Consider the following 12,696-nt stretch of genomic DNA (forward strand, 5'->3'; position numbering starts at 1 on the left):
AGGTATCGGTCAGACAGGTTGCACTACAGCACACCAGACAACAGTAAAAACCTCTTAAAGAGCAAATAAATAAGCTGGTTCAATCTAATAATTGTACTTAATAACAAAACAGTACTATCACCTAAGTTTTATCAATGTAGATGCCCAGAAAGTTTTACTGTCACGTATATATGCACTTGTTATAGTGGCAGTACACATATGAACAATAATGCTAATATACTCACTGCAGCTACAGGAAATACAAATACAGAGCATATGGCATACCGAGCATTCTCCTGTATGGTATTAATTCTTGTGGCGCCCCCCCTCCCCCGGTCAATAAAATGTATCACTTGGCAAAAGTTATCCACTTAATACGAACCAGTGTTAATTTTGACAAATTTTTATTTAGTTTTAGTCGTAGTCTTCTGACTAAAATGTAATTTAGTTTCAGTGATAATTTGGTCATCTAAAATATTTCAGTTTTGGTCAACTATATTTCATAAGATTACAGTTGAGTAAAACCAGTTGATTTAGTCGACTAAAATGAAAAGTTCAAAGAATAATGTTTAAAGTTTCCCTTCGATTTCTGAAAGTCATTATGTTCACCAAAATGAAATTAAACCAATGTTAAGGAACGGTGTTAAGGTCTGACTGTGCCGTGCACAGTGACAAAGATTTCACTCTTATTTGAAACATAAACATGTTCATTCACCTGGAAACTAAAATCAGTAATGCCATTAGTGCAAAAATAAAGAAAAAGTGCACAGGCTATAGTGCCACCTGGCCTGCTCTCTCTGAATATTAAAATAAAAATATTAAAATAAATATTTGCAATATTTTTATTTACTATTGTTCGCTGTTAAATGTTTCACCTGAAATTCTCAAATATGTTTAAAGAAAAAGACCAATAAGGGATTTATACCCATTATCAAGAAAAAAAAATCCAAACATTGAAAACATACCTCTCAACGGCTATCAGAAGCAGGAATTGCAACCATTCCATTTGAACATTTTCAACATCAAAATAATTACCCCAAGGCAACAATTTTATGAGTATATAGAGCCAAAAAACCTCTCTTTCAGGTGATTTCATGTTCGTTGAAGTTTCCGCTTTTTAACAACTGTATAAAGTAATGTTATATGTTATATAAATCAGTTGAAACAAAAAAAAAAAACGTACGTTTTCATGGTTGCCAGATCTTAAGCTTCTGGCATGATACGCTTTCAGACTCACGCAGGAAATATTACGGAAATCTTACTACATTATTCCATTATACACCTAAAATTGCGTCCAATTTACACGGTTAAATACAAAAGCAGACTATTTACAAGGTACGAACTGTTACATATGTGTGCCGACAACTCGAACTGAAAATCTCACTCCAGCCAGCTAGCCGAAGTTGGCAACCCCGCGTTTTATTTGAAAAGAAAAGTAAAATACGCTGTTCTCGTCAGAAACTGCTTGTCATTCCGTTTGCGTTGTTACTCCGACAAATATAAAGCTAATATAAGAAGAACATGTCACATTTTATACATGTTTCGAAATAATAAGACCGCCCATATCCTACTCTAATTGCGATTGAAGTGATAAGTTCGTATGTATTTATATTAAAACGAGACTTTAATTTAATTACCGGTGTGGAATTACAGTATAGAAACCAATACTTAAATCCATGAACAGTAAAATATATGACATAAAAACGATTGTATTAAGGTTTTACGGTTTAAGTTAAGCACTTTATTTTATCTAATTTTGAAATGCAGTCCTGTATACTTTTAAAACTTTTGTCATTTTAAACCTAGTAAATGAGAGAACATTATAAAACATATCGGCACTCATACATGTATGTTCAGCTCTATGTCACGTAACAATAAATATTGTCAAAAGGTCTTTGAATTGTACTGAATTAATTTGATAGTTAGATTTTGATTACATGCAATGTTGATACAACTAATAGGATACTTAATATGTCACACTAAAGAGTTAGACATTATGATCTTCCAGACCTTCGCTTCAAGAAATTCTCCAAATGGACCTCTTTAACTTTTAGCTGAATACCCCTGCCTTATGCGAACTACATTAGTTCTGATTGTATGTCGTCTCTGGCAAACATTTTCCTCTCGTTTTTATTTGTTGACGAAAGTGTTAATACGCTTCGTCAGTCTTAGTTCTCGCAAAATCATTTTTATTTAGATATCGTCTCGTTTTAGTCTAAAAATAAATGTCGTTGACGATAACGATGATTATGGATGAAAATCTGCAACTGATTTTATTTCGAGAGAAATCGCCAAAAAAGTTTAAAACTGGTTTTTCTTTGCCACTCCCCAAGTACCAAAATTTATAAGTAACAGTGTAGCAGTGCATTGTGGAAGACCACCTTGCCCTCTTGTTCAGCAAATTGTCATTAGCAGTCAATGTTAGCCGGTTGATCAGTGTTAACCCAGGAACGCCCTGCCCCCGTCCCCATCACTGCGCTAATTCTTTTGTGGGGGACCCGCCCCCACCCCCCTGCAAAATGTATTTTGGGGGACTCAAAAATCAAGTGCCAATATTTAATCCTAGTTCAGAACTGTATAGAAGTCTACCACTTACCTAGCCATCTTGATCAAGAATGAGCTCCACTGGTGATAGGTCAAAGTTATATAATACTTGAAAATTCTAGAACTTCTATGACAAGATACGCACATAGCAACATGAATTCAGCCAATCAGCGCCCTTGAGTGAGATGCTGTCGTGGTTTTTTCTCCTTCCCCGCCAAATCAGAAGTCAGAGGTCCGCTTGTGCAGTATCCAGAATTCAGTCTTTATTGCAACAATAAAGTTACAACCAAGGCTGGACACGTAAAAGTGTGTCCAGTACTGTTTTACACCAATTTTTATAAGTTCTTATCATTTAACAATATCTTGTCACTTAAGCATCATCATTCCTTCTGTCACGATCCGGAAATACTGGAGACGGCGATCGTGCGGGAAACAGGCAAGGGAAACCAGGTACGGGGAATAACGGGGTTTTATTAGAGTAACGGGGACTAGGGAGCATCGGACAGGGACTAACAAACATCCACAATGACGGACAAGGGTAACAGGCAAGACCAGGACTTAAAACAGGACAAGACTAAGCAAAGTAATCAGACAAGGCTGGAGACAATCAGGGACGCACACGCGGGTAATCAGGGGGCGTGGCACACACGAGGAGCCGACGAGCCGGGTCATGACAGAACCCCCCCCCAAAGGCGCGCTTCACCGGGCGCGCCAGGGAGGAGGCGACGAACGGGACACAGGAACCGGGACCGAGAAAAGAACAAAACTAACGAGAGACCGGAAACAGGACAGAGGCACAAAACATAGCGAGAGACAGAACGTAAGACACGACTTGAGACAGGACCGGGAAAGCGGAGAGACAGACCAGGAAGGGAGAGACAGGAGGGACAGGCGGGACACTAGGAGCGGGAGTGCAAGGAGGGAACATCGGGAAACGAGGAGCAGGAAAGGGCGGAACAGACGGGCGAGTAACAAAAGCAGACGGGGCAAAGACATGAGGTACGAAGGCAGAGGCATAGGGCGAGAAGGAGGGGGTACCAAGGGGAGCCCGAGGGAGCCCAAGCGGGCGACGGGAGGCAGCCGGAGGGGCCGCAGGCGGCCGGGAGGCCGGAGCCGGAGGGGACCCCGGAGGGGCCGAGGAGACAGGGCGAGGGACCCGCGGAGGGGCCAGGGAGGGAGCAGGAGGGAGCACCGGGGAAGGGGACGAGGGAGTAGGAAGGGGCCAGGGCGAAGGCCCGGAGGAGGGGGGAGCCGCAGCAGGCGGCGATGTCCGGGGGAGGGCCGGAGGTAGGGGCCCCGCAGGCGACCGAGGAGCCGCCGTCGGGGAACCCCCAGGCGACCGACCAGGACCCGGAGAGGGGAGCGAGGCAGGGCGACGAGGCACCGGAGAGGGACCTGCAGGCGACAGCCGACCCGGAGGGCCAGGACCCGCAGGCGCCAACCGAGCCCCAGCGCAGGCGAGGGAGGGCGAGCCAGGGGGCAGGGCGGGCGGGACCCCAGCCCTGCGTCTGTGTCCCCTTCCCCTGCGGGACACAGACAAGCCGACCCTAGTTCGGGGTCGATCTCGCCGGGGCGAGGGACAAGGGGTTACGAGTTCTGTCCCCGAGGGGTCCCATTCCAGCTCCTCCACCTCCGAAGAGGGAGGAGCCAAGATGGAGTTGTCCAGGACCACCTCGGGGACTAGGACAGGGACTGGAGCTGCTGCAGGCGGAGGGGGCGCCTCTGGAGCTGCTGCAGGCGGAGGGGGCGCCTCTGGAGCTGCTGCAGGCGGAGGGGGCGCCTCTGGAGCTGCTGCAGGCGGAGGGGGCGCCTCTGGAGCTGCTGCAGGCGGAGGGGGCGCCTCTGGAGCTGCTGCAGGCGGAGGGGGCGCCTCTGGAGCTGCTGCAGGCGGAGGGGGCGCCTCTGGAGCTGCTGCAGGCGGAGGGGGCGCCTCTGGAGCTGCTGCATGCCGCCGGGGCGCCGGGACAGGAACACGGTCAGGTCGCCGGGGCGCCGGGACAGGAACACGGTCAGGCCGCGGGGGGGGGCGCCTGCCCGGGAACTGGAGCGCGGTCAGGAACTGGAGCGCGGTCAGGAACTGGAGCGCGGTCAGGAACTGGAGCGCGGTCAGGAACTGGAGGTGGCTGCAGTGGGGGCGCCGGCCCGGGAGCTGCAGCAGGCGGCTGCAGAGGGGGCGCCTGCCCTGGAGCTGCAGGTGGCTGCAGTGGGGGCACCTGCCCTGGAGCTGCAGCAGGTGGCTGCAGTGGGGGCGCCTGCCCGGGAGCTGCAGCAGGCGGCTGCAGAGGGGGTGCCTCTGCAGGAACTGGAGCACGGTCAGGAACTGGAGCGCGGTCAGGAACTGGAGGTGGCTGCAGTGGGGGCGCCGGCCCGGGAGCTGCAGCAGGCGGCTGCAGAGGGGGCGCCTGCCCTGGAGCTGCAGGTGGCTGCAGTGGGGGCACCTGCCCTGGAGCTGCAGCAGGTGGCTGCAGTGGGGGCGCCTGCTCGGGAGCTGCAGCAGGCGGCTGCAGAGGGGGTGCCTCTGCAGGAACTGGAGCACGGTCAGGAACTGGAGGTGGCTGCAGTGGGGGCGCCGGCCCGGGAGCTGCAGCAGGCGGCTGCAGAGGGGGCGCCTGCCCTGGAGCTGCAGGTGGCTGCAGAGGGGGCACCTGCCCTGGAGCTGCAGGTGGCTGCAGAGGGGGCACCTGCCCTGGAGCTGCAGCAGGTGGCTGCAGTGGGGGCGCCTGCCCGGGAGCTGCAGCAGGCGGCTGCAGAGGGGGTGCCTCTGCAGGAACTGGAGCACGGTCAGGAACTGGAGGCAGTGGGGGCGCCTGCCCTGGAGCTGCAGGCTGCTGCAGTGGGGGCGCCTGCCCTGGAGCTGCAGGCGGAGGGGGCGCTTCCGGAGCTTGATCAGCCTCCGGAGGTCTTCAGCCATCCTCTCCAGATCTGAATACGGGGATTCTGGAGTGAAAGAGGCGAAATCCTGCCCCAGTTGCACTGCGAGCTTTTCCCCCTCCGGAGGGCCCTGTGGGGCCGGTTCTCCCATCACCCTCCAATACAGTCCCTGGAGGGTGAAGTACCTGTCAGCGAGGATCATGGGTGGCGGCGGCAGCGAAGACGGCTGCGCAGGCGGCGGCGGCCGCACGGGAACGGGGTCCGCCGGCAATGGCGGCCGCACGGGAGCGGTGTCCGCCGGCAATGGCGGCCGCACGGGAGCGGGGTCCGCCGGCAATGACGGAGGGAGGTCCTCCGTACGGGCGATCGCCGTTCTCCTCCGTCTCCCTCGCAGGCGCCTGGCGGTTGCGGGAGGCGGCGCGATGTCCGTGAAAACGGACGGTGGAAGAAAGGCTTCTGGCTCCGGGTAGTGGAAGGGCTCCTCGTCCTCGTCCTCACTTGAGAGCCAGTACTTCCACGCAGGATCGGGGACGCGTGTGGTCGGCCCCCCTGGCTGGAGGTAGGGCAGGTACCTCCCTCTCGTCCTCCGCCGGAAGCCAAAGCCTGGAGAGCGAGCAGGCGCCGAGAGAGATCGGCTCTTGAGGGAGCCTCTTCCTCCCTCTCCGCTTCTTCTTTAGGTCCGTCATTCTGTCACGATCCGGAAATACTGGAGACGGCGATCGTGCGGGAAACAGGCAAGGGAAACCAGGTACGGGGAATAACGGGGTTTTATTAGAGTAACGGGGACTAGGGAGCATCGGACAGGGACTAACAAACATCCACAATGACGGACAAGGGTAACAGGCAAGACCAGGACTTAAAACAGGACAAGACTAAGCAAAGTAATCAGACAAGGCTGGAGACAATCAGGGACGCACACGCGGGTAATCAGGGGGCGTGGCACACACGAGGAGCCGACGAGCCGGGTCATGACACCTTCAGCCATTCACAATAATTGTTTTTTCCCTTAATCCACACCCCTAGGTGACAAGTTTGTCCATCATTTCTTTTACAGTTTGGTCTCTCGGCTGAACATAATGGTGGCACGAGCAGCTCCACTTGGTTTTTTAAAAATGCTCAGCCGTGAACTTCGGGTGAACTCAGGCGAATCCCTTCCTTCAGTAGTAAACCTAGGCAGTTTCAGCCTTTTACACATTGTCTGACTAAAAGGTTGATAATATATTTATCCTTTAACATTGTGATAAAATATACGTTAATAAAAGAATATTCATAGATTCAGGACTAACATAAAGTAGATAACAGAATCTCAGACTAACAAAAGGTGCAAATACATACTCAGTTGATTATATTGTAATCAACACAAAGCAATGTTTATATTGTAATGATTACATCATGGATATTTGACACACTTTTTAATAATATCATAATACTTGTATTCTATGTTATATAGTGCTAAATAATATTCCATATATTTCCCCCTTTGGGACTCCAAGGAGTCCCACACACAATCCTGTCCATCCAGCCTAGGAGGGAGGGCAAAAACCCTATGACCCAGGGAAATTCCACTCCCAGCCCGCCACAGGCACGGCCCCCCTTTGGGGTCCATGGCAGGCATGGCTCACAAACTACTAACACTGAGAATCAACCAACAGCAGCACAGGGGGTACATCAGGAAAGGGAGGGCCTCTAACATCGGGGAGGGGGGACACTGTCGGCCTTGGTTGGCCTAGGGCTGGGTGCGTCGGGTTGCGCCGCCCTTCTGCTCTTCTTCCTCCCCCGGGGGGATGCACCGCTCTTTCGCCTGCTGCTGACGCCTGGAGCCAGGGCGAGCTGCTCCACCTTGTTCGGAGACCCCTCCTGCATTGGTGTCGCACTCGAAGGGGCCTCCTCCACCTCGACCAGGGCTTCTCCTCCTGCCCCCGTCGCCGGCTGTTCCTGCCCAGTCGTGGGGGCTAGAGCTCCCCCACCATTCTCCGTGCCGACTGCTCTGTTACCCGACAGAGCGTCGGCATATGTAGTCTTTTTCTGTGGGCAGGAACGAGCCAGATGGTCCTCGCCGTTACAGTGTTTGCAGCGACGGGGGCCCTTGCAGTCCCTGGCCATGTGCCCCGACTCCAGGCAGTTGCGGCAGCGCAGGTTGGCGCATCCCTCCAGGGTGTGTCCAAAGCTGTGGCACTGCCGGCAGAAGGGAGGCTGTCCAGAATAAAAAAGGTATGCCTTATTGCCCTGTAGAGTAAAATAGGCTGGGGGGTGGCTAAAACCGCCTGCGCCATTAGCATCCGGGCGCAGGCGGGCCTGGAACTGGCGTCGGCCAGTCCAGATCCCCAGCTCATCCCGGATGTCCCTGTGGCCAGGAAGAAGATCCACATACTTTGTCAGAAATTGGGAAACGGCCTCGGCGGTAACATGCGGGTTGAAACAATGGACCATTATTACCTGCTTGTCGGGCCACCACAGCGGCTCGATGTTGTAACGTCCGAGGAGAGGGTGCTGGGCCCCCTCCTTGCTCCGCTCCAGGACCTTGGTGTAACTCTCGTCGGTGGACAAGGTGACCTCGAAGAAGCGGAAGGGGCCATACCGCTGTACGCAAAGAATACGAAGGCCCAGTGCTTTGAAGGCCACCTCCCGGATGAAGGCCAGCCGGTCGGGGAAGGTGCCCACCTCCCCCTCAGCCCTCCAGCAGAACCGGGCGGTATTCCGCAGGCCCCCGCCTGCTACCAGCCACAGCCCGCTGAAGGGCTTCCTCAATGGTCCGCCGGCCATTGCCATCCGGGAAGGTCCACCGACGTCGCCGCTGGAGCAGAGTCCTTCCGCCGCCGTGGTCCCACCGCCCGCCAATCCGGGATGAGTCGAGCAGAGCTAAACTATAAAACCAGCTAAAAATAAAAACACCAGTTCGCCCAGCAGGGCGGCGGACAAGCCACGAGCCACTGCGGGATCCCCAGCCTACTAAAAACAGAAATAAAAGCAGGGATAAAAGGCTAAAAAGGAAGGCACGGGTCGCCCCGTGGCAGCGGCGGTCAAGCCACCTGCTGGTCACGCCTTAGGTTCACCGTGCCTTCCTCTAAAAAACCCGACGCAGTCCGTAAAAAAGCAGTAAAAAGTCAGTAAAATCCACTTGATCTTAGCCAAAAGGCCAAGAAGCGATACCCGCAGACTGCACCCCGCCGATTTTTAAATAATATTATGCTTGTACTACTTTCATTAACACAAAATCACAATCTAAAAGGCTGAAACACCATGCAAATCAATGCCAACCCAGTACAATAAGAATTTTAAGGATAACATTTAACAAATAGAACTACCTGCAGAACTATTACCCTTAAAACAGGCAAAAGAGCAATTCCACCAGCAAATACAACTATACACCATTAAAATCTAATTACATGGCCAATAAAACAATTAAAATGTTACCTTATATGCATGCCAATAAAAAGTTAAGACAAAAAGAAAAAGTTCAAAAAGGAACATACCCGCAGACTTCCGACCTCTGCACAAGGGTCGGGCTAAAACACTGTCATACACCTTCCTAAAACACATAAAAGCAGTAACCTTAGGAACAATAGGTCAATCACAGAATAAACAGCACAACAGATAAAATAAAATGTTAATACTGATGAATATGTGCTAACAGTGATCAACATCAAAAAAGTGCTCAGTAAATTCTGTACATGCCATTAAATAAAATCCAAACCAAATAAAACACAAGCACAGAAAAAGAAAGCAAACTTACATAAAACCCGAGGTGTCCTTTGTGTGCTTCAGGAAAGCACATCATGTCAACCCTGTAGGATGGATTGTCACCACCTAGACGTACTGGGGCAGTCTAGGATCAAGGCAGTTAGATGGATGTCAGCTTACCTCTAGGGGTAGGTCGTTTAGGTGGATGGCAGCTTATTTCTGTGATCAGGGTGTTTGGGCAAATGTCAGCTTGCCTCTGAGATCAGAGTGTTTAGGTGGAAGCGAGGTTACCTCAGGGGTCAGGGGGCTGGGTCACAGGCAGCCTACCTCTGGGGTTAGGGCATTTGGGTGGATGTGAGCTTACCTGAGGCGCCTGCGTGTTTGGGTAGACCGCAGCTTGTCTCTGAGATCAGAGCATTTGGGTGGATGGCAGCCTACCTCTGGGGTTAGGACATTTGGGTGGATGGCAGCCTACCTCTGGGGTTAGGGCATTTGGGTGGATGGCAGCCTACCTCTGGGGTTAGGGCATTTGGGTGGATGGCAGCCTACCTCTGGGGTTAGGGCATTTGGGTGGATGGCAGCCTACCTCTGGGGTTAGGGCATTTGGGTGGATGGCAGCCTACCTCTGGGGTTAGGGCATTTGGGTGGATGGCAGCCTACCTCTGGGGTTAGGGCATTTGCGTGGATGTGAGCTTACCTGAGGGGCCTGCGTGTTTGGGTAGACCGCAGCTTGCCTCTGGGATCAGGGTATTTGGGTAAATGTCAGCTTACCCCAGAGAACAAGGCGGTTAGATGGAAGGTAGTTTACCTCTGGGATCAGCATGGTTGGGTGAATGGCAGATTACTTCTGGGAACAATGTGTTTGCGTGGATGGCAGCCTACATCTGGGATCAGGGTGTTTGGGCGGACAGTGCTTTGCCTCTGTGATCAGGGTGTTTCGGTAGACGGCAGTTTACCACTGGGATCACGGAGCCTGAGTGGATGAAAACATACCTCTTTTATCAGAGTGTTTGGGTTTATGTCATCTTAACGCTGGAGTCAAGGCGCTTGGTTGGATGCAGTTGGTTGGATAAGAGCTTTACCTTTGGAATTAGGGCATCTGAGTAGATGACAGCTTAACTCTGCGATCAGGGTGTTTGGGTACATGTCAGCTTAGCTCTGGGGTCACGGTGTTCGGTTGGATGTGAGCCTTCCTGTGGAGTCAGGGCGTTTGGGTGAACAGCAGCTCACCTCTGGGGTCACAGTGTTCGGTTGGCCTTCCTGTGGAGTCAGGGCGTTTGGGTGAACAGCAGCTCACCTCTGGGGTCACAGCGTTTGTGTGTAGGGCAGCTTACTACAGCTAACTCTCAATTAGTTTAACTGAATTTATCCTAAAAAATAATATTTATCTCTATACCTGACACACAAAATACTGTGACTTATATATAATGTGGCATGTTGTAAATGCAACCAGTAATCAGAAGACAGTGTGACATGTGCTGCACACCAGGGCAATTTCAGAATCCCAGATCAGATCTGTAGTTAACAACAAGCTATGGTAAACCAAGTGGCAACTATATACATGTATGGAAATCACACAACCCGAAAAACATTAATACACAGGTAGTAGATTAACAGACACAAAAAACCCAGAGGTACACCAACGAAAACACAGTGCAATGCTAGTACCAACTAGCAAGAACTAGCTAACCAGCTAAAAAGTCGCAATTAACTTCTAAATTATCGAAACCCAGCTACATCGATAAGTACAAAAATTACCACGGAACATACATGTATTAGTTTAATAAAGTTTAAGCAGAAATTATCTAAATAAATCCGGCTTTGGTTTTGTTTGCCGGAGCTCGAACGTCGGACATGTCTTACTCAAAGGGCGCGAACTTCGGCCGGTTTGTGGCAAAGTAACCATGACAACCGCCTGCCGCTGGCGCCACACAACGTCGTTGACCGCAGTCAGACTCTCGCGTGTTTACGTCTGACTGACGCGCGCTGCCATAATGAGATTTAGTAGTACTTACGTTAAAAAAAAAGCTCTTACCAACCTAATTTCACTGTATCCTATGCACGGCAATTTATTTAGCTTTCAACAAACTTAATTTTACAGAACAGAATTTCTGTATTGCCTCATTATATATATATATATATATATATATATATATATATATATATATGTTCATTAATTTTCTCTAGTCAACGCACTGAATTACGACGGCCAATATTATGTATTATTTTGACAATAATATAAGTAGATTATTCTTTTACTATATGTAAATTCCTTAATTATATTCCATTGCTACTTTACAAAAGCCTTCAGGGAGTTTGGTCTTTTCATGACAACTAACCAAGTGTTTAACCAGTGTTTACCTGAATAATACAGAAAATTAAATGACACTTGTTAAACTCACCTGGACGTACCTTTTACAGTCGTTTAAACCGTCATGAGCAATGCTGAAATCACTGTTGCAAACAGTTCAGCGCGTAACATTGTCATTATTTTTCATCCTTATTAAACAAGGACACGTTTTTGTGTAGTCTGAGGTGAAATGCATTTTATATTTTCGTTTTTTGAGACACTCTCCCTCCGCCGTGACGCTCCATGGAACCGATACCTTCGGTTCTTTAGGAGTTAAATAAAAGCCCGCCCGCACTGAAAAATGATTGGCTTATATGGCTAAGTAAACCAATCAGGATGCTGTCTGTCTAGCACTGGCTACATGAAGAGTCACACATATAGGGATCCACACATACGCACGTTCTCGCTTTCTCTCTATCCCTCTCTCTCTTGCTCATTCCTAGCTCATTTACTTGCTCATTCGTGCGCGCTACTGTCTCGCGTGCATGCTCTTGTTTGCTTGCTCTAGTTTCCGGGATATATATTTTTTTTAATTTAGGAGCATCAGGGAGCCGCTGTCAATATGCGGGAGACTTGGGATGTCTGGATAACTGCTTATTTGTACTATAATGATAACTGATCATTTCCAGGGAGCCGTGATGATATTCTAAATTGTGCAGGGTTATATAAGTACTGTGAAGCTGTCTTTATCTAGTTAAATGTTTACAAATATTTATTATTTTATTATATTTCATGTATATTTTCAACTTATTCACACCTTATTGTACCATGCGTCCATGCATACTTTACTGTAAAATCAGACAGATAAACGTTTAGAAAAATAATCGATTCTACAACTTAACTTGCAGCTGTCCAATTACACATCCATATTTTATTGCTGTAGATAACTGAGGTAGGTGTGGTATATAACGCTGAAGGTTAGACGTATAGACATGTGGGCATTTCAGTCAGACAAACGTTTAAAATGGAAAACGAGCTGTATATTCCATCCATCCATCCATCCATTTTCCAAACCGCTTATCCTATTGGGTCGTGGGGGACTGGAGCCTATCCCGGAAGCACGAGGACACGAGGCAGGGAATAACCCAGGATGGGGGGCCAGCCCATCGCAGGGCACACTCACACAACATTCACTCACACATGCACACCTATGGGCAATTTAGCGACTCCAATTAGCCTCAGCATGTTTTTGGACTGTGGGGGGAAACCGGAGTACCCGGAGGAAACCTCACGATGACATGGGGAGAACATGCAAACTCCACACACATGTG

General features: G+C 49.8%; 1 protein-coding gene and 2 long non-coding RNA genes across 3 annotated transcripts; all 3 read right to left on the reverse strand.

Moving 5' to 3' along the window:
- Window positions 1–2,761: 2,761 nt before the first annotated feature.
- Window positions 2,762–7,107, reverse strand: LOC125727330 (uncharacterized). The gene is made up of 2 exons (XR_007388696.1): window positions 6,370–7,107; window positions 2,762–2,909 (listed from the first exon to the last, which is right to left on the reverse strand). It is a non-coding gene; the product is annotated as an uncharacterized LOC125727330 (long non-coding RNA).
- A 13-nt stretch (window positions 7,108–7,120) lies between these two features.
- On the reverse strand, window positions 7,121–8,157 carry LOC125727337 (uncharacterized). Its single transcript, XM_049004031.1, has 3 exons — window positions 7,831–8,157; window positions 7,200–7,587; window positions 7,121–7,158 (listed from the first exon to the last, which is right to left on the reverse strand). Exons 1-3 carry the CDS (start codon window positions 8,155–8,157, stop codon window positions 7,121–7,123), a joined length of 753 nt encoding a protein of 250 aa, XP_048859988.1.
- Window positions 8,158–8,767: 610 nt separating this feature from the next.
- LOC125727328 (uncharacterized) lies at window positions 8,768–11,680 on the reverse strand. Its single transcript, XR_007388694.1, has 5 exons — window positions 11,478–11,680; window positions 10,158–10,268; window positions 9,773–10,048; window positions 9,128–9,439; window positions 8,768–8,923 (listed from the first exon to the last, which is right to left on the reverse strand). It is a non-coding gene; the product is annotated as an uncharacterized LOC125727328 (long non-coding RNA).
- Window positions 11,681–12,696: the final 1,016 nt, after the last annotated feature.

Source organism: Brienomyrus brachyistius, unplaced genomic scaffold (genome assembly GCF_023856365.1).
Source record: "Brienomyrus brachyistius isolate T26 unplaced genomic scaffold, BBRACH_0.4 scaffold93, whole genome shotgun sequence".
NCBI classification, from domain to species: Eukaryota; Metazoa; Chordata; class Actinopteri; order Osteoglossiformes; family Mormyridae; genus Brienomyrus; species Brienomyrus brachyistius.

What these genes read in the sequence shown, in the direction of transcription:
- LOC125727337 (XM_049004031.1), bottom strand. Translation starts at nt 8,157, where the DNA reads ATGGCCGGCGGACCATTGAGGAAGCCCTTCAGCGGGCTGTGGCTGGTA. An exon ending in TGTGGTGGCCCGACAAGCAG is followed by an intron (nt 7,588 to 7,830) that starts GTAATAATGGTC and finishes TATTCTGGACAG; the next exon opens with CCTCCCTTCTGCCGGCAGTG. An exon ending in CCTGGCTCCAGGCGTCAGCA is followed by an intron (nt 7,159 to 7,199) that starts GCAGGCGAAAGA and finishes GGGAGGAAGAAG; the next exon opens with AGCAGAAGGGCGGCGCAACC.